General features: G+C 56.3%; 1 protein-coding gene across 1 annotated transcript; it reads left to right on the forward strand.

The window, feature by feature from the left end:
* On the forward strand, positions 1,863-17,451 carry PRDM12 (PR/SET domain 12). The gene is made up of 5 exons (XM_003122237.3): positions 1,863-2,085; positions 4,119-4,309; positions 5,668-5,823; positions 15,607-15,718; positions 17,039-17,451. The coding sequence occupies exons 1-5, from the start codon at positions 1,863-1,865 to the stop codon at positions 17,449-17,451; spliced, it is 1,095 nt and encodes a 364-aa protein (XP_003122285.2).

The raw sequence follows: 17,809 nt of genomic DNA on the forward strand, positions 1-17,809 counted from the left end.
GCAGAGAGGGCCTGAGGAGTCTGAGTCCTCCAGGTTACTGAGAGCCCAAGGCACTGCTCTGAGGGTCCAGAAAAACTAGCTCCGGTTAAGGGAATCTGAAATTGCAGGCAGGAGGCGAAGGACTGAGGAATTCGAGAGATGGAGGTGGTGTCTCCGTGTCCCCGATCCCATCTCTGTGGCTGGAGTTGGGGGGCAGGGTGAGGCTAACCCTGGGAGGTGACAAAGCCTACAGGAATTAGTGGCCTTCTTGCTTTGGCTCCGGAGCTCCGTGTCTCTGGAGCGAGAGGGAGAGGCCGCACGGGTGCTCCCGGTGCCTTGGAACCCCCGTGAAAAAGTCTACCGGGATAAGGTTGAGACCGGGTGGGAAAGCGGGTAGGGAGGGAAAGAAGAAGCGGGAGGCCAGAAGAGAAAGAGAGCTCGAAGGTTGGAAGGAAGGAGTGCGGGTGGCGGAGGGCTTCCCTGAGTGGCAGCTGAGCGAAAGGGCCGGCAAGCCCAAGCCTCAGGCACAGCCTGGCCGCGGCCTGGCCCGGGGCTGCCGGCAGATTCCGAGGGCATTGCTCCAGGGCACCGCTGCTCCCATTCACCACAATCTGGGGACCCCTTTCGATCCCCACTGTATTCGCTAGGAAAGCCTTTTCCGAGCGAGCTGCGTCGCCCTTCCCGATCCCGGCCTAGCCCCACTAGGACCGGGAGACGGTGGCCCACGAAGCCTTCCCAGGCCAGGCTCAGCCCCGACGGCGGCCGCAGCCCCGCCCCGGCAGCCTTCTCCGCCGGGGGAGGAGTTTCACGGCCCGCGGCGGGCGGCGAGCGGGGCGGTGGCAGCGGCCCGTTTGAAGCGAAGTGCCGGGCTCCGCAGCGCAGTCTGCGCAGGATTTCGGCGCGGCCTACGCGGGGCCTGCTGGCTCCTTGGCGACTACCGCAGTCTGGCGTAAGGAGCCCGGGAGAGCCTAGGACCGGGCCGGGGAGGAGAGCGCGAGACCCCGCAAGCCGGGCAGGCCAGGGAGCGTAGGGGAGGTGAATGCCGGCCGGGCCAAGCCGGGATGCTGAGCGCAGATCCGCCCTGGAAGAGTGGAGAGGCTGGGGCCTGAGGCCAGCCTAGTCCCCTCTTGCCTAGTCTGGTCCCCGGAGTACAAGAGCCTCGATGCACCCCTTGCCCAGCTCCTTCCCCTCCTCTCCTCGCCGCAGGCTGTGCCTTCCTCCCTGCCCCGAGCTTCCCACGGGGAGAGGAGGAGGAAGGGGGGGTGGAAGGGCCAGGGAGGGGAGGGAGGAGCGCAGGGGGACCGTTCCAACCGGCCCAAGCGCCCCCGCCCCTTGAGCTCTGGCGACGAAGGCTCCTCGAGCTGGGCCCGGTACAACAAGTCTGTCCTCCGACGTCAGGGGGTCATTAATAACCAATTAGGAGGGTCACTGCGGCTCCTATAAAGGCTCTGAGATTTTGCCAAGGGGAAGACCGTCCGGGCTGGGTGTGCGAGAGGCGAGCTTGCGGCCAAGAGCCCCCGGTTGCCGTTTCTCTGCAGCCACCCGCCTCCCACCCACGCCGCATCGCCCCCCCTCCCCTGTACCCGCCTCCGCCTCCACCCCTGGCTCTCCAGCCCTCCGCCGCCTCTGCCATCTCTGCAGATTCCTCCATCTCTCTCTTCCTCTGTGCCTCGCTCCCCCTCGTTCACTTTCCTCCCAGCCGCCCCCTCGCCTCCCGCTCCCTCCTGCGTCCTCTTCCTCCTCGTCAGCATCCTCCCCCCTGCTCCTATTCCTTCTCCTCCTCCATCACATCCCTCTTCTCTCGCTCCTCCGCTGCCCCCCCCCCACATCCCTGCCTCGGCCCCGGCCGGCCGTCTCCGGTGCCGGCGAGCCCCGGGCCGCCCATGATGGGCTCCGTGCTCCCGGCTGAGGCCCTGGTGCTCAAGACGGGGCTGAAGGCGCCGGGGCTGGCGCTGGCAGAGGTCATCACCTCGGACATTCTGCACAGCTTCCTGTACGGCCGCTGGCGCAACGTGCTGGGCGAGCAGCTCTTCGAAGACAAGAGCCACCACGCCAGCCCCAAGACAGCCTTCACCGCCGAGGTCCTGGCACAGTCCTTCTCCGGCGGTGAGTCGCGCCGTCGAGGCCAGTCGCGTCCCCTCCCATCCTCAGTCTTTGATTCCTGGCCGGGCGAGGGGAGGAACGGAGACCAGGCATCGCAGCCCACGGCGCCAGTTTGGGCGTTCTAGATGCTGCGTGTGACTCAGTTTCCCGTAAGCCGAACCAGGGAGCCAGCAGCCAAGCCCGCCGGCCGGCAGGGGCGGGAGGGAGGGGCACCTCTCCACCCAGCGCGGCCCAGAGATGAGGTCTGGGCGTCCAGGCCGCCGGGCCCGCCGCCCCCGAGCTCCCCTGTCCGCCCCTCACCCCTTTGAGCCGGCGGGTTCCTGGCATTTAAAGCCTTACTAGGCGTGTAATAGCAGTTGACTCAGAAAGAAGGGGTTTTAAATTCATTTAGTTAACTTGGGCTTGACCCGCGAAAGTTCTCACTTAAACCAAGAACTTTAAAAGGCAGCGGGGGCTAGGGAGTGGGTGGAGGGCGGGCGGGTGGAAGAGAAAGCCGCATAGAGAGCGAGCCAGGGAGAGAAAGAGAGAGCGAGAAAAGTTTCTTTTCTTTAAGATGTCTCAAGTTCTTACTCCTCATTCATCAACCCGCAAACAATATCTTTCCCCGTCGCTGGCATCTCTGCGAGGTGCCCCCTTTCCCCCTTTACGATGTCTGTTCCTCTCTTAATTTACCGTGCAGACTAATTCCACTTCCATTCACGCTATGTCAAGCATCTAATCCCCCCTTTTTGTAAGGGGAATTCCTCGGCCCCTTTTAAACAAGTCCCCTCCGCATTGAGCTACAATTTACTGCTACAGCATTCTTCCAGGGCTAATGAATTTAGAATTAGCAATTTCTTTCGAATGGGGCCGAATGAATGCGATCACTTTAACAGCGTGACAAATTGCCGGCCGCGCCGCAATGGACACCGTTTAACCCCCTCTTTCAGCCGGCCGGCTCGCCGGGTATTTTCCCAGGTAGCTTAGAGGGGAACCTTGTAAGACACGGAGGCCGCCCCCGTGCTCCTCGCCGCTCCCACCCCGGCTGCCTGGCTGGGCAGGGGGACCCCCAGGGGTTGCAGGCAGCCCTGGCTCTTGTCCGCCCAGAGAGGTGACTGCGCAGCTTGCCCAGGGCCGGGCACTGTCCTTCCTGGCACCTGAGATCCTGATGCCAGCCCCGGACCCGGGCGTGCCCTCGAACCGGGGTCGCCGAGAGAGCTGGAAACGTGGCCCCTTGCCGCCGGCGTTCCTTTTGCGACTCCACTGCTTCGAAGCCCGAGTTCTTTTCCCAGAACTGCCAGTCCACCTTGGCTCCAGGCCTCCCACACTGCGAAAGCAGTCAGAGCCCCTGACCCAGTCCCGGGTCCAAGGACAGTGTCCTGTGTTTGGTGCTGGGACAGGCAGTGAGTGTCCAGTGACGGGCGAGCGTCCCAGAATGAGCTGTTGCTGGGTGAGAGAATCTTCGTTGGGCTGTCACCTCCCTCCGGGTGGGAGCGGGCCTCAGTTTACTCATTTGTAAAGCCATGTGGTCAGCTCAGTTCTTAAGCTTTTCTAGGGCGGAGGGCAAAGCGCAGAGGACGTTGTGAATGCTTTGAGAATTCGTGAAGGGACTAAAACAAACATACAAAAAACAACCCTCCTAGGAGTTCCCGTTGTGGCTCAATGGTAACGAACCCGGCTAGTATCCATGAGGACGTGGGTTCAATCCCTGGCCTCGCTCACTGGGTTAAGGATCCAGTGTGGCTGTGGCGGCGGTGTAGGCCGGCAGCTGCAGCTCCTATTCCACCTCTAGCCTGGAAACTTCCATGTGCCGCTGGTGCAGCCTTGAAAAAACAAAAAAACAAAAACCAAACCAACCAACCAACCCACCAAACAAAAACACCCTCCTAGAAGTGAGTCCTAAAACACCGCATGCTTTCGGAGGGTTCCCGGGAAACAGGGGGGACTCCAGTCAGTCTCTGGCAGCTTCCACCCCCACCCCACACCGGGGTGGCCGGGGGAGAGCCAGTCCCCCCTGCCTCAGGCTCTGACCCAGTCCCCTTGCTTGGCGGCCACAGAGGTTCAGAAGCTGTCCAGCCTGGTGCTGCCGGCGGAGGTGATCATTGCGCAGAGCTCCATTCCCGGCGAGGGCCTTGGCATCTTCTCCAAGACGTGGATCAAGGCGGGCACGGAGATGGGCCCCTTCACCGGCCGCGTCATCGCTCCCGAGCATGTGGACATCTGCAAGAACAACAACCTCATGTGGGAGGTACGAGCAGGCGCCAGGGGTGGGCGGTGCACGGGAGCGGGGCTTGGGCTGCAGCCGCAGATGGGACCCCGCTCCCCCCAGACATCCCGCCAGCCACTGCTTCCACCCCTGCCCGGAGCTGCGGGCTCCCCAGGCAGTCCGCTCCCAGAGGCGATGGCACTCTCCTCTGGGCAGCCCTAGGAAGCATGTCTGCTGTTGTCCCCACTTTGCAGAGGAGGGCACTGAGACCCAGAGAAGCCCCGTCCTTTGCCCAGGGTCCCGCAGAGAACAGAGAAGCCCCTTCTGGGAGCTTCATTCTTCCCCTCGCCCAGGAAGCAGCAAGGAAAGCCCCTCCAAGCCAGCCCTGGCTGGAAGAGAGGAGGCAGGGAGCCCGTGCTCTCAGGAGCACTGTCCTAAGGCGTGGCACGGAGGGGGCTTTCTGAGGGCTGGGCCGAGTTCCATCAGATGATCCCAAGTACTCCCATTTTACAGAAGGAAACTGACCTTTCTTCCTGGGCCTTCGGACACTCCTCCCCAACGGCAGTGCCAGAGGCCGGGGGTGGGGGTGGGGGGCTGCCGTTTGACCAAAGCTACCCCCAGAGCACTTCCTCCTCTCGGGACTCTCACCTTGCAGAGGCCGGGCCAGTGCCCCCTCCCTAAGGTCACTTCCTCCCTCCATCATGGCGCCCCTCCCCCACTCTGCACCCCCACCCCCACACTTCAGACCCTTGAGGAGCCAAAGGGGACAAATCCGGCACTTGCTCACAGGAGCAGGAGGAAGGGAGCAAAGGGGTGGCCGAGAGGCCTCTCCCAGCCTCACCTCCTCCCCTCCCCGGAGGCCTGGGCCAGGGGTTACCTTCTCTCCTTGTTACTGGGTTAGGAAGTTGGGGTCCAATTTGATCGCTGAGCCCTTTGGGGAATGCCCACGAAGGGGCCTAGGCCAGGCCAGGGTGCCACAGTGGGCCAGCCTTCCCTCTCTAGGCTCCTTTATGTCCCCCTCTGAGGTCCCGGCCAGCATCCTCCCCCGCTTTAGGGAGCACACCTCTGAGTCCCCAGAGAGCTACCTGGAGCGGGGGCCACTTTGGTCAGTGATCTCTTGGAGACCCTTTTGTTCTGGGATGAGGAGGACAAGGCAGCAGGAGCCTGTGGGACCCTGGAGGCTGACTCCTGGTTGGTCCCTTCTAGCCGGCTGGCCTCAGGCTAGTCCCTGTACGGCTGAGCCTGCCTTTCCTCGGCTGGAAAACCAAGACCGCCATAGCCGCGTCCACTTCCTGGGCCTGTTGTGTGTGTGGAGAGAGCGTAGGTGTGAGTGTGCTGGGCGTGAGTGACACATGTGACAGAGCCCTGCCTCACCTGGTCCCCCGCTCACCTGTGCCCAGGTGTTCAATGAGGACGGCACGGTGCGCTACTTCATCGACGCCAGCCAGGAGGACCACCGAAGCTGGATGACCTACATCAAATGTGCACGGAACGAGCAGGAGCAGAACCTGGAGGTCGTCCAGATCGGAACCAGCATCTTCTACAAGGCCATCGAGGTGAGAGCATGTACAGTCGCATGGGGAGTGGCGGATGGATGCAGCAGGGGCGGGGGTGCAGGGCAGCTGTGTCCAGGGACTGAGGCGGAGAGAGGGGCGTTGATGCTGGGCCCCGCTGGCCCTGCCCAGGCTGCAGGACTGGAGCCTGTGCATATAGTCTTGGGGAGCACGACCTCCAGGGCAAGCTTTCTGCTCTAGGTCAGAAGGAATAGAACTTTCTCTTTTCATTTTTAAAAGGTTTATTAAAGTTGAATGGATTTATGAGGTTAGGAACAGAACTTTTGGCTTGATGCTATGGTAAATGTCATGAGCCCTTCAACCGTGAGGTCCCTGGAGATCTGCTCTGGGTGTTGAGAAGCCGCAGAGACAGAGTGAGCGAGGCACCAGAAGGCAGCCCAGGGAAACCCTTTGGGTGGGAGAGAGGGCGTTGCGAGGCAGCCTTTGAGCCGTGCGCTTCCCATCATCCCGCTTGCGTGGGCCACCCAGTGACGGTGGGTCTCCACTGGAGCCTCAGCCATCACACACTGATCGGTCGTGGCGTCAGCCTTCTCTTAGACCTTGTAGGTGCGTTATTGTGTTTAAGCCTCACGTATTTAATCCACCAGGGAGGAATCTGTGATTATCTGCAATTTGCTGTTTGCTGGGTCTCCCTCGGTGGCGGGCAGACTCGGGAGCCTTTATGGGCACCTGAGGGGCATGTTAACACTAGAGTCTGAGCTGGGTGAAGCTTCGCAGAGGAGGCAAGGGAGAGAACGCAGATAAATAGCCCGTCCTGTGGCAGGGAGCGGTACAGGAGGTTGGAAAAAGGGTGTTCCCAGTGCGGGAAACGCTTGGGCAGTGGCAGGCAGACTCTTGGTATTTGGGGAGGGATGGTGGCTCGCGGCGAGCCGAGCGGTGGCAGCTGAGTGGTGGTCGTCAAGGTGGCCATCCGGTTGGGACCCTCCCTGGATGGTTGTTGTCCCTTGGCTCACAGAGGGGCAAGCCGCCCAGACTCCTGGTTGCAGGTTGGTGGCCATGCTGTGCAGGGCTGGTGGCGCTATTGTCGCCACCCCCAACTCCTCGGGGCCTCATGCCTCTGCGCCCCTGTGCGGAGAAGCACGGTGCCTCTTGGGGGTAGGGCGGGGCTTGGTTGAGTTTTGGGGGGGTGTTCTGAGGGACCCCCACCCCCACCCAGGACAGAGACTAATTCTCTTCCTGCAACTCAGAGCCCCATGTCTTTCTAAGGCCCCAAGGGGAGCTTAACACCTTCTGGAACAGAGGTCCGGTTGTCCCTCAATAGCCAGGCCCCAAGGAATCTGCCAGGATGACAACAGAATGGCCTTTGCTTGAGCTCTGGTGTGACCAGGGAGTGTGTCCTGGCGAGGGGCGGCCCCCAAGAGAACCAGGAAGGGTAAAGAAAGGTGAGCGGTTCTCAGACTGAGGTTCAAGGGAGCTGGACCAGCATGGGGCAGTGTGAGGGTAGGGCTGGCAGCCCAGGCTGAGGACAAAGGTGTTTTCTGTGACCTTTGGTTGGACTGCCTCCCTGTGGGTGCAAGGAACTCCCACCGGACATCCTAGGATCGGTCTCATGTGTGGCCAAACCTACCCTGGGTAGCAAGCACCCTCCCAGATCCTCAGCCCCTTTCACCTGCTCAGTCTCACATCTGTACACGGCTTCTTGGCTACCCTGAAACAGATGAGGTGGGGGACACACGCTCACTCCATCCCTCCCACACAGACACACGTGCACCGGCCCCCACCACACACACGCGCATACACGCAGGAGACAGGGTAGGCATGCTGACATGATTTTGACGAAAGGGCTCCTGACTGCGTCTGATGCGGGGCCCCAAGTCTTACCTCGCTGTTCAGTTCATACCAGCTGAAAGCAGAATAGAGTCAGGAAACATTAAGAGATATTTATACAGAAATTCAGGAGTTCCTGCTGTGGTGCAACAGCATTAGCGGTGTCTCTGGAGCCCTGGGACGAAGGTTTGATCCCCGGCCCAGCACAGAAGGTTAAGGATCCCAGCAGAAGTCACGACTGCTGCTCGGATCTCATCCCTGGCCCGGGAACTCCATATGCCGAGGGGTGGCCAAAAAAAAAAAAAAAAATTCAGAGTCAGAGGGCAGGGAGGCTAAAGTGTAGCTCCACAGAGGAATCTGGGGTTATAAGATTTTTAAAAAGTCATCGACATTTGATCAGGAATTCAAGTTGAAAAAAGAGAATCAGGAAAAAATATATACGATCTATATAAAAATATGTGACCTCTAGGAAATCTATATGAAAAGCTGTATGCGATCCACCGTATCTGATCTATATGTTACCGATTTGGCTACTGATGCTCCTGCAGAGTTACTGAAAGCCCACTGCTGGAGGGAGGGATAAGAAAACACAAAATATCCCCCGTCTTACTCTTACTAAGTAAAATCAGGTACTTTGTTCGTGGTGGCAATTTCCCTAAAGCATCGTGTTGCCATGTCAGACCCCACTTGCTAGACTGAGGCAGGGCTCGGCCAGAAGAAATTGCTGCTGCCCCAGGCCACTGCCCAGATGCCTCTGGAATATGTGGGTTGCCTATTCTCTGCCTGTGTGCACCTGCGCAAGTGAGTCAAGGAGAAGGGCTTGTGCCGTGACCTGTTTTTTCAATCTTCCCATCACTCAGACTGCTATTGATATTTCATTACGGTAACCCATTCCTTGCCCCCCCCCCAAAAAAAGGAATATTTTCACTCAATAAACAGCATATCCTCAAACTATTACATTTAGAATCAATAAACAATAAGGTCCTGCTGTACAGAACAGGGAACTGTGCACAATCTCCTGGGATAGACCATGATGGAAAATAAAATAAAAACGTGTATATATGTATGAAGGAGTCACTTTGCTGGACAGCAGCAATTGGCACAACATTGTAAATCAATTAAATTTAATCTTTTAAAAAATGGAAGACAAAGAAAAAAAAGTAGCATATCCTATTGCTGTTCTAAAATTTTCCATAAATACAAAATAACTGGAGTTCCCATTGTGGCTCAGCAGAAACGAACCCAACTAGTATCCATGAGGTTGCAGTTTTGATCCTGGCCTCACTCAGTTGGATTAAGGATCTGGTGTTGCTGGGAGCTGTGGTATAGGTCAAAGATGCAGCTCGGATCCTGCATTGCTGTGGCTGTGGTGTAGGCTGGCAGCTGTAGCTCTGATTCGACCCCTAGCCTGGGAACTTCCATATGTAGCACCTGTGGCCCTAAAAAAAGAAGAAAAAAAACAAACCCTCAAAATAACAGCTTTCCAAACAGATACGAGGATGACGGGTTTCCAGGCCAGCCAGATGGTGGAGCATCCCCAGGCAGGGTTTCTCATCTTGCTGGATCCCTGGCGGGTTATCCGGGGCCCCTCTCCTTGTTCGCTTCAGCCACGGAAGAATTTACTACAACCTCACATGCCTAAAACGACATTTCTGGAAAGTGCCCGACACATAGCACACAGGCATTAAATGTTGAATAAATGAGTCTTTCTCCAGGTGACGGGGCGTATGTCAAAAGGGGACGCATGGCTTCGTTTCTCCCAGGCAAACAAAACTGCCAAACCAAAGCAGCTTCCCCAGGAAGCAAGAAAGTTGATTCCCCCCAAACTCAGCACCAGAAAAAGACTTAGGAATAAGTTCTGAAATTTTCAGATTTGGGAACTGGGAAGAAAATTCCCAGGCTTTCCCCTCCCTATTTTTTGGCAAACGATTCTGCCCTGGAGTATGGACTATTTCTTTCTGCTACTTTTTGTTTCGGGCAATTGAGCTTTTTTTTTTTTCTCCCAGCGAGCCCCATAGGCCCATCTCTCCTTTTCTTGAAGACAAGCACTATTTTCCTTTTGATCTTGCTCATGGGTGGGGGTCGTTAAGGCAACTGGATTATTAACAACAGGCTTCATTGGGAGTTCCCTGGTGGTCGAGTGGTTAGGATTCGGCACTTTCACCATTGTGGCGCATGTTCAATCCCTGATCTGGGAACTGAGATTCCCACATCAAGCCACTGCACACCTTGGCAGAATAATTCATAATAATGATAATAAAGATAAAAACATCACTAATAATGCTTGGAGCATTTATCATTTGCCAGCACTGTGCTAAGGGTCTTAGCAACTTTTAAAAAAAAATTGAATCCCCTCAGCCTGGTGCTATTACTATTCCCATTTTATTCCCATTTTAATGACAATGAAATTAAGGTTCAGGATGATCTCGGGAGATTGCTGAGCTGTGATTTGAACCCAGGCCTGTCTGACCCCAGAGCGGAGCCCCTGGTCACCATGCCACGGGGCCTCCCTGGCCAATATCTATTTGCCGGAAATCTATTAATTGGTGTGTCAGGACATCTGTGGTACAATGGAAATTGATATTCTCTCCAGCTGACACTGCAGGCCTTCTAGACGAGGGCTTCTGCACCATTAGGGCAAGGGGAGGAGTCAGGCCTCCTGGGAGCACGTTCAATAGTGTGACATGAATTTCTATTAGGAAAACAACCCCAAAGCCCAACACGTTTTTTTCATTGATAATAAAAATTCAGAACTGGAGTTCCCGTCGTGGCACAGCAGAAACGAATCCGACTAGGAACCGTGAGGTTGCGGGTTCAGTTCCTGGCCTCGCTCAGTGGGTTAAGGATCTGGCGCTGCTGTGGCTGTGGTGTAGGCCAGCAGCTGTAGCTCCAATTCGACCCCTAGCCTGGGACCCTCCATATGCCACAAGCGCGGCCCTAAAAAGGACAAAAGGACAAAAAGAAAAAATTCAGAACTGGGTCAGGACAAAACTCCTGGGCTTGAGAGGGAAGGTTAAGAAGCCTGAGTTGGGAGGTGATGTAATTTATCAACCAGAGTCTTGATGTGGATTTTATGCTAAGGGACTGGTTTCTTGGGGAACTGCTTTGTGTGCTGTGTGTCCGGAGTCAGTCTCTCCTCCCCAGAAAAGTGAGTGAACAGCTGATTCTCATTCTCTGAGGCCCGGTGGAGCACCCCGGCTGGGCAGGCCAGAGTGTTGGCCGTAAGGGGACAGGGCTAGCGAGGGCACTGTGAGGCCTACAGGGGACCGTGGCCATTCTTGGCTCTTAGGTGGTCAGCTGGTGGGACCCTGGGAACCCCTGGACAATGGTACTAGGCTCTTAGGCAAGAGGCTGCTGCTGGTTCCCCCAGGCTCTCCTGGTCTCCTCCGGGATTGTTGCACAAGGGGTGTCTGGGAGCAGGCAGGCCAGGAGCTGCTGCTGGTTTCCCAGAGCGTTGAAGCAGGAGAGAGACTGTGGCATCCCACCTCTGTGCCCAAGAGGCCGCCTTCCTGGGCGCTGTCTCGAGAGCGCGAGGCTTCTTGCTGCCTAGGGATGCGTGTCATTCTCAATTCCAGCAGGTTCTCGAGAGCGTGAGGCTTCTTGCTGCCTAGGGATGCGTGTCATTCTCAATTCCAGCAGGTTCTCTTTCTTTAAAAAAATAGGTTTTCTATTTTTCTCTTTCTTGATGCCTAGGGTGGTATGTCATTCTCAATTCCAGTAGGTTCTCTTTCTTTAAAAGAAATAGGTTTTTTTTTTTTTCTTTAAAAAAATATTCTCTCGCTCTACGGGAATTCCTGTGGTGGCTCAGCAGTAACGAATCCAGCGAGTGTCCATGAGGACTTGGGTTCAATCCCTGGCCTCACTCAGTAGGTTAAGGATCCGGCGTTGCCCTGAGCTGTGGTGTAGGTCACAGACGCAGCTCAGATCCAGCATTGCTATGGCTGTGGTGTAGGCCGGCAGCTACAGCTCTGATTCGACCCCTAGCCTGGGAATTTCCATATGCCTTGGGTGTGGCCCTAAAAAGACAAAAAAAAAAAAAAAAAAACCCAACAACAAAAATCCTCTTACCATAAAAATAAGATATGCTCACTATTTTTAAAAAATCAGATGCATCATGTAGAAAATGGAAGTCACTCTGCCCCATCATGCCATTCCCCCTGAACTTAAATCATTGTTTTAAAAAATATATATATCAGGAGTTCCCTCATAGCTCAGCGGGTTAAGGATCTGGCATTGTCACTGCTGTGGCTCTGTTTACAGCTGTGGCGCAGGGTCAATCTCTGGTCCAGGAACTTCCACATGGCATGAGCATGACCAAAAAAAAAAGTCTCAAAGGGGCAAACCCTTCTGAGGAAAGATGTGCTGAAAACGGGCCACAGTGGCTGGGTGTCTGGAGCAGGAAAGAGTTACTTTGCATTACATACCCCTGTGTGTCTATCACACTGTTTTAATTTTTAAAATTAACTAGTGATATTAATGTGAGTACATTTGACAAATGTTAGTGAATGAATGACTTACATTTGAAACAGTCAGTATCGAATCTCTTACTTTAAAATATAGTATTTCCATCATATTGAATACTATTCAGAATCTGTGTCATCCCCCATGTTTTTGGCTCCTCTTTCATCACCATTATGGTTGGTTTTGTTCTATTTGTTTTGCATGTAACAGTAATTGTTTTTGTGGGGTGTAAGCCACAGCTGAGGCTTGGATTTGATCCCTGGCCCAGGAATGTCCACAGGCCTCGGGTGCAGCCAAAAAAAAATTGTTATTGTCAATTAAAATGAAAAGGCTGGGAGTTCCCGTCATGGCTCAGCGGAAACGAATCCGACTAGTATCCATGAGGACTCGGGTTCGATCCTTGGCCTCACTCAGTGGGTTAAGGATCCAGTCTTGTGGTGAGCTGTGGTGTAGGTCCCGTTGTGGTGCAGCAGAAACGAATCCGACTAGGAACCATGAGGTTGTGGGTTCAGTTCCTGGACTCGCTCAGTGGGTTAAGGATCTGGCGTTGCTGTGGCTGTGGTGTAGGCTCGGCAGCTACAGCTCTGATTTGATCCCTAGCCTGGGAACTTCCATATGCCTTGGGTGTGGCCCTAAAAAGACAAAAAAGAAAGAAAGAAAGAAAGAAAGAAAGAAAGAAAGAAAGAAAGAAAGAAAGAAAGAAAGAAAGAAAGAAAGAAAGAAAGAAAGGAAGGAAGGAAGGAAGGAAGGAGGGAAGGAAGGAAGGAAGGAAGAAAAAGAAAAGAAAGAAAAGGCCAGCATTGACTTAGACATTTGATTTCCAGACTACAAGTCTGGAGGTCGAGACGCAGCCCCGGTGACATTTGATGGAATCTTGCTGAACCTCTCATCCCACGTCTCTGCTCCCCCAGGGCAAAGGGGGCCAGGAAGTGGTGGCATCTGCATGTGACTGGTGTCCTGGCAGCAGGTGGACCCAGCCTGTGCTCTTGTTGGTCACTAAAGGCAAAGCTGCCCGTCATCCTGGGCTTTAGCAGTGCCAGCAGCCCTGGGCCACACTGCAGACTCTGTGGCGACGACTGCGGGACCCCATGCCACAGAGGTGGCTGCCAGCTTCTCTGAGCGGTTGGCGAGCTTACAGAAAATAGTAACCAGAGCTCCATGTCACCCCCTACAGAGAGCTTTATGTGCGGCCCCATCGAGCCCCGATAAGCACCCAGTGAGGCCACAGCCACGGTGGGTGCCGTCCGTGTTTCACAGTTGAGGAAACTGAGGACCAGTGGCAGAAGGCAACTTGCCCAAGCTGGGGAGCCCAAGTGCACCCTGCGACGTGTGCGGGCCTGGGGCCTGAGCCGGAACCCCAGCAGTACTGTCTCCTGAAGGAAGGGGTGTGTCCAGGCGGTTGGCGGAGGCTGGTCGCTTTAGAAGAACCGTGATGTATAAACACCTGCTGAGAACTGAAGCCAGGGGTTGGGACACTGTCGGAAGTGACTTACAATCAGAACCTTGGATCGGGGAGGGGGGGGGAATCGTGCTCCTCACCCCCACTCCCTCGAGGAGACAAGCTCAGAGAGGCAAAGTGCTTGCCTAAGGTCACCCAGGGACCTGGTGACCGAGGGCCCACTGGCACATCTCTTAGTGGCTTCCTTCATGGCGAATATATCTTTTTTTTTTCTTTTTTGGCCACCCCATGGCATATGGAGTTCCTGAGCCAGGGATCAGATCTGAACCTCAGTTGCAACCTAAGTCGCAGCTGCAGCAATGCTGGATCCTTAGTCTACTGTGCTGGGCTGGGGATTGAATCTGCACCCCAGGGCTCTCAAGACACGACAGGTCCCATTGCCCCACAGCAGGAACTCCAAATTTATCTGGAATAGTTTAGTTCCATCACCCTCTTTTCCAAGAGGTTCACAAAACCTCTCTCAGCTCCGCCCCTTTTCCAGCAGAGCCCCCTGGACCCCAGGTCGTGACTGTGAACGAGCAGTGAGGCTTCAAGGACTTTTGCTGTGGTGCCAGAATCTAATCCACCTGTTTTCTTTGAGGCACCGTCTAGTTTTCTTTGGGTTCAGGGAGTGCATTTGGCTTTTCCATATTCAAACCCTGTCAGTCTGAGCTGGTGTGACACCCTCTGCCCAGCTCCTTTTCATTCACCAACCCTGAGGCTTGACGTGACACCCCCTGAGCCGTGGGCTCTGTTGGGAAGGGGTGTGGTGACCCCAGGCTGAGCGTTAGGAGACTGGACATTCTCCAAGCCCCCCTCAAACTTGGCTTCTCCCACCCCCTCCTCTCTCTGCTCCCCTCCTTTCAGGGCTGAGCAGGGCTGGCCGCGAGGGTCTGAGGATTTTCCTGGCTTGGACCAGGGGCAGGAAGGTGTGGTGAACAGAACGGCTCTGTGTATGGCAGGGTCTTCAGGCAGAGCCAAAGGAGAGATGGGACCTTCTCTGGAACCCTAGAGGCCAAGGGGAAGAGTCCTCTCCTGGCGTGACTTCAGACAGCCCTAGGTAGAATCCTGTGCAAGCTTTTGTACTTCAGCTGAGAGGACCCACCAGGAAAACAATCCAACTGCTGCTGGGAGGGTGCCCACCTTTCTCTGGGCAGAGCCAGTTTCTCTGGGGTCCTGGCCTCGGGCAGTGACCAGCTCTTCCCCTCTGCCACTTGCTGTGTGGGGCCTGAGGGTTTACTTTGGGGAGTAACTGGCCTCCACCAAAGTCACGGCGGGCCTCTCGGATGCCCCAGAGTGTGGGGTTACCATCAGCAGCGCAGGAGCAGACCTTCCAGAGCCTCCCCGGATTGTCACTGCAAAGCCCAGAGACTCTCACCATTTCCCCGGGCAGGTCCTCCCCTGGGAGCAGCAGCACCCTGTCACCATTTGTGGAATTCTCTGTCCCAGACCTGGGACATGGCAAAGTGAATCTTGTTTAAGCCTGTCGGCCCCAGTATTTCCAGAGATGGAGGCATCCATTCATCTGAATGCTGCTTTTTAGCATTTCCCACGTGCAGGAAGTCCTGCCAAGTGTGATGAGGAGAGAAGTATATGTGATGTGGTGCTGCCTGTTGTTGCTCTGGATGAGAGAAGTTTCTAGAACATTATCAGGCAGAATGTGACCAAGAACCTCCCCCCCCCAAAACACACACAGGATCCTTGGGACGTCTGGCTCGGCCCTGCAGACCCGAGGGCTGGCTGGCTCTGGTTCCCCTCGGAAAGGAATGCAAAGTTTTCAAACCTTCCTTCTTCTGTTACTTCTGCTTGTGGCAATGTTTCTGTTGTCAGTTTGGGAGCTGGGGGCGGGGCAGGGGCAGGAGGCAGCTTTGTTCCCAGCAGCAGAGCCAGGACAGAGATGGTGAGAAGCCTTGGGCAGAGGGAAGCCGAGGGACAAAGCATCCCAGGGCCTTCCATGTCTGTGCAGTTGGCCGGGGCTAGCTTGGTGGTAAGGGACCCAAGTGTAGCTTTCTTGGGGCTGAAACTGTACCCACATCTCCATGGCAGGCAGCCCTGATTCTCGGCCACCTCCCTGACCCCCTCTTGCCTCCTTCCTACAGATGATCCCTCCCGACCAGGAACTGCTGGTGTGGTATGGAAACTCGCACAACACCTTCCTGGGTATCCCTGGTGTGCCTGGGCTGGAGGAGGAGCAGAAAAAGAACAAGCATGGTAGGTATCCCCATAAAGGCCACAATGTCAAGGGACCCATGGAACCCAGAGAGAGAGAGACTGCATGTGTGTGTACCACCTCCAGCAGCATCAAGCCCATGGGACTACTGGTTCAAGGAGGCCCCTGCCCCTGGACCACTGCCATAGATGGAGGACACTTCTGTTTTCTAGACACAATAGACTGTCTGGGGTCTGCATGGGTCGGGGGAACAGCAGGGTGTGGTAGGAGAAGCAAGGGGCCAGGAAGTGAGCAGCCTGGATTGAGTTCAGTTCTGCTGTGTCATCTTGGGAATGGCTCTGAGCTTCCGTTTCACCATCTGTAAAAGAAAGCCGCTGGGTGAAATGAGTTCCCTCCAGCCCTGACACTCTACATTTCCCTGCCCTGTCCCAGCGCTGTCCCAGCACAGGGCAGGGGCTCAGTGTAAATCTGTCAAATGAAGGCAGGGCAGCGTGTGCTTCGTGTGGCTTGGAGAGGGGATGCTGATGGTGGTAGTACAGACCATTTGCTCAAGACCTATTTCCTGCTGAACCTTTTACAGGTATCATCCTCCTCGAGTCCTCATAAAACCCTGGGAGATTGGGTTATTCTCATTTTTAGAGGATGAATCTGAGGTTCACGAGCTACTGTCTCTCCAGCCCTTGATCTGCAGCTAAAGTTTCATACACAACTTCTCTGATCCTTGTAGCAAACTTTTAGGGGAGATGCTGTTATTATTTCCATTTCAGGAATGAGAAAAGTGAGGTGCCGTTCACTGGTACCTGGTAGGCACTCAGTAAATAATTGTAGGATAAATGAAAGGTTTTGTTTTTTGCTTTTGTTTTTGTTTTTGTTTGGGGGGGGGCTAGGAGTTACAACAGTTACTACTGCTTATGGAAGCTTGCTCTAAGCCAGGTACTTCCCACATCCTGGCTGAGGCAGGTAAGGTGCTTAGTACAGAGGCACCTTCCAACACAAATCAGCTTTTTGTGCTCATCGTGTAGTTGTGTCCAGCCCACGAGGTCGTAGTAGGCCCCATTTCACAGATGAGAAAGTTTAGGCTTCCCAGAGGCTAAGTCCATAAGTCCCGGAGGTCTCACAGCAGGATCTGGAGTCCAGCTCCTATGTGATCCCAGGCCGGGAATATCCCTCCCATCCCTCCGTCAGGCCAGCGCCTCTAACTCAGTCTGCTCAGGGGGTCACCCGATGATCCATAGAGGCGGCCGGGCCCGAGGAGGGCCGCGCGTGGGGGAGGGCTGCCGGGCCGCGGCCGCGCGGGTTCTCACTAGGCTGCTCTCTCCACCTCTCCCCGCCTGCCTCCCGGGCCCTGCCCGCGCGGCCAGAGGACTTCCACCCGGCGGATTCGGCCGCGGGCACTGCGGGCCGCATGCGCTGCGTCATCTGTCACCGCGGCTTCAACTCGCGCAGCAACCTGCGCTCGCACATGCGCATCCACACGCTGGACAAGCCCTTCGTGTGCCGCTTCTGCAACCGCCGCTTCAGCCAGTCGTCCACGCTGCGCAACCACGTGCGCCTGCACACGGGCGAGCGCCCCTACAAGTGCCAGGTGTGCCAGAGCGCTTACTCGCAGCTGGCCGGCCTGCGCGCGCACCAGAAGAGCGCGCGCCACCGGCCGCCCAGCGCCGCGCTGCAGGCCCACTCGCCCGCGCTGCCCGCGCCGCACGCGCACGCGCCCGCGCTCGCCGCCGCCGCCGCTGCCGCCGCCGCGCACCACCTGCCGGCCATGGTGCTGTGAGCGCCGCGCCGCGCCTGCGCGCCCGCCCCCGCGCGCCCCCGCGCGCCCCCGCCAGCCTGCCCCTCGGGGCGCGCGGGGGCGGGGCGGCACCCTCTTGGGACTCGACTACCCTGCCGCTCGCGGCCGCCGCCGGAGCCGGCGCTATAGACGCGCCCCAGGCGTACGCTCTTCGCCCCGTTTTGCAGATGAGGACACTGAGGGGCAACCTCCCTTTCCCAGGCCGCCCGGCTGGTGCAGCACCTCTGCCGCCTCCTCTTCAGGGGGTCCCCATGCTCGGCCTCACCCCCGAGTCTCCCTCCTCCTGTTGAGTCGGCTGCCCAGGCTGACAGGCCCCTCGTGGGTGGCAGGAGAAGGGACT

The sequence above is a fragment of the Sus scrofa genome, chromosome 1, assembly GCF_000003025.6.
Source record: "Sus scrofa isolate TJ Tabasco breed Duroc chromosome 1, Sscrofa11.1, whole genome shotgun sequence".
NCBI lineage: Eukaryota > Metazoa > Chordata > Mammalia > Artiodactyla > Suidae > Sus > Sus scrofa.

Bases quoted from the DNA above. Each gene is read 5' to 3' on its own strand.
- PRDM12 (XM_003122237.3), top strand. From the start codon at position 1,863: ATGATGGGCTCCGTGCTCCCGGCTGAGGCCCTGGTGCTCAAGACGGGG. The intron at 4,310-5,667 runs GTACGAGCAGGC...ACCTGTGCCCAG, and splicing joins ACAACAACCTCATGTGGGAG to GTGTTCAATGAGGACGGCAC. The intron at 15,719-17,038 runs GTAGGTATCCCC...CCGCGCGGCCAG, and splicing joins GCAGAAAAAGAACAAGCATG to AGGACTTCCACCCGGCGGAT.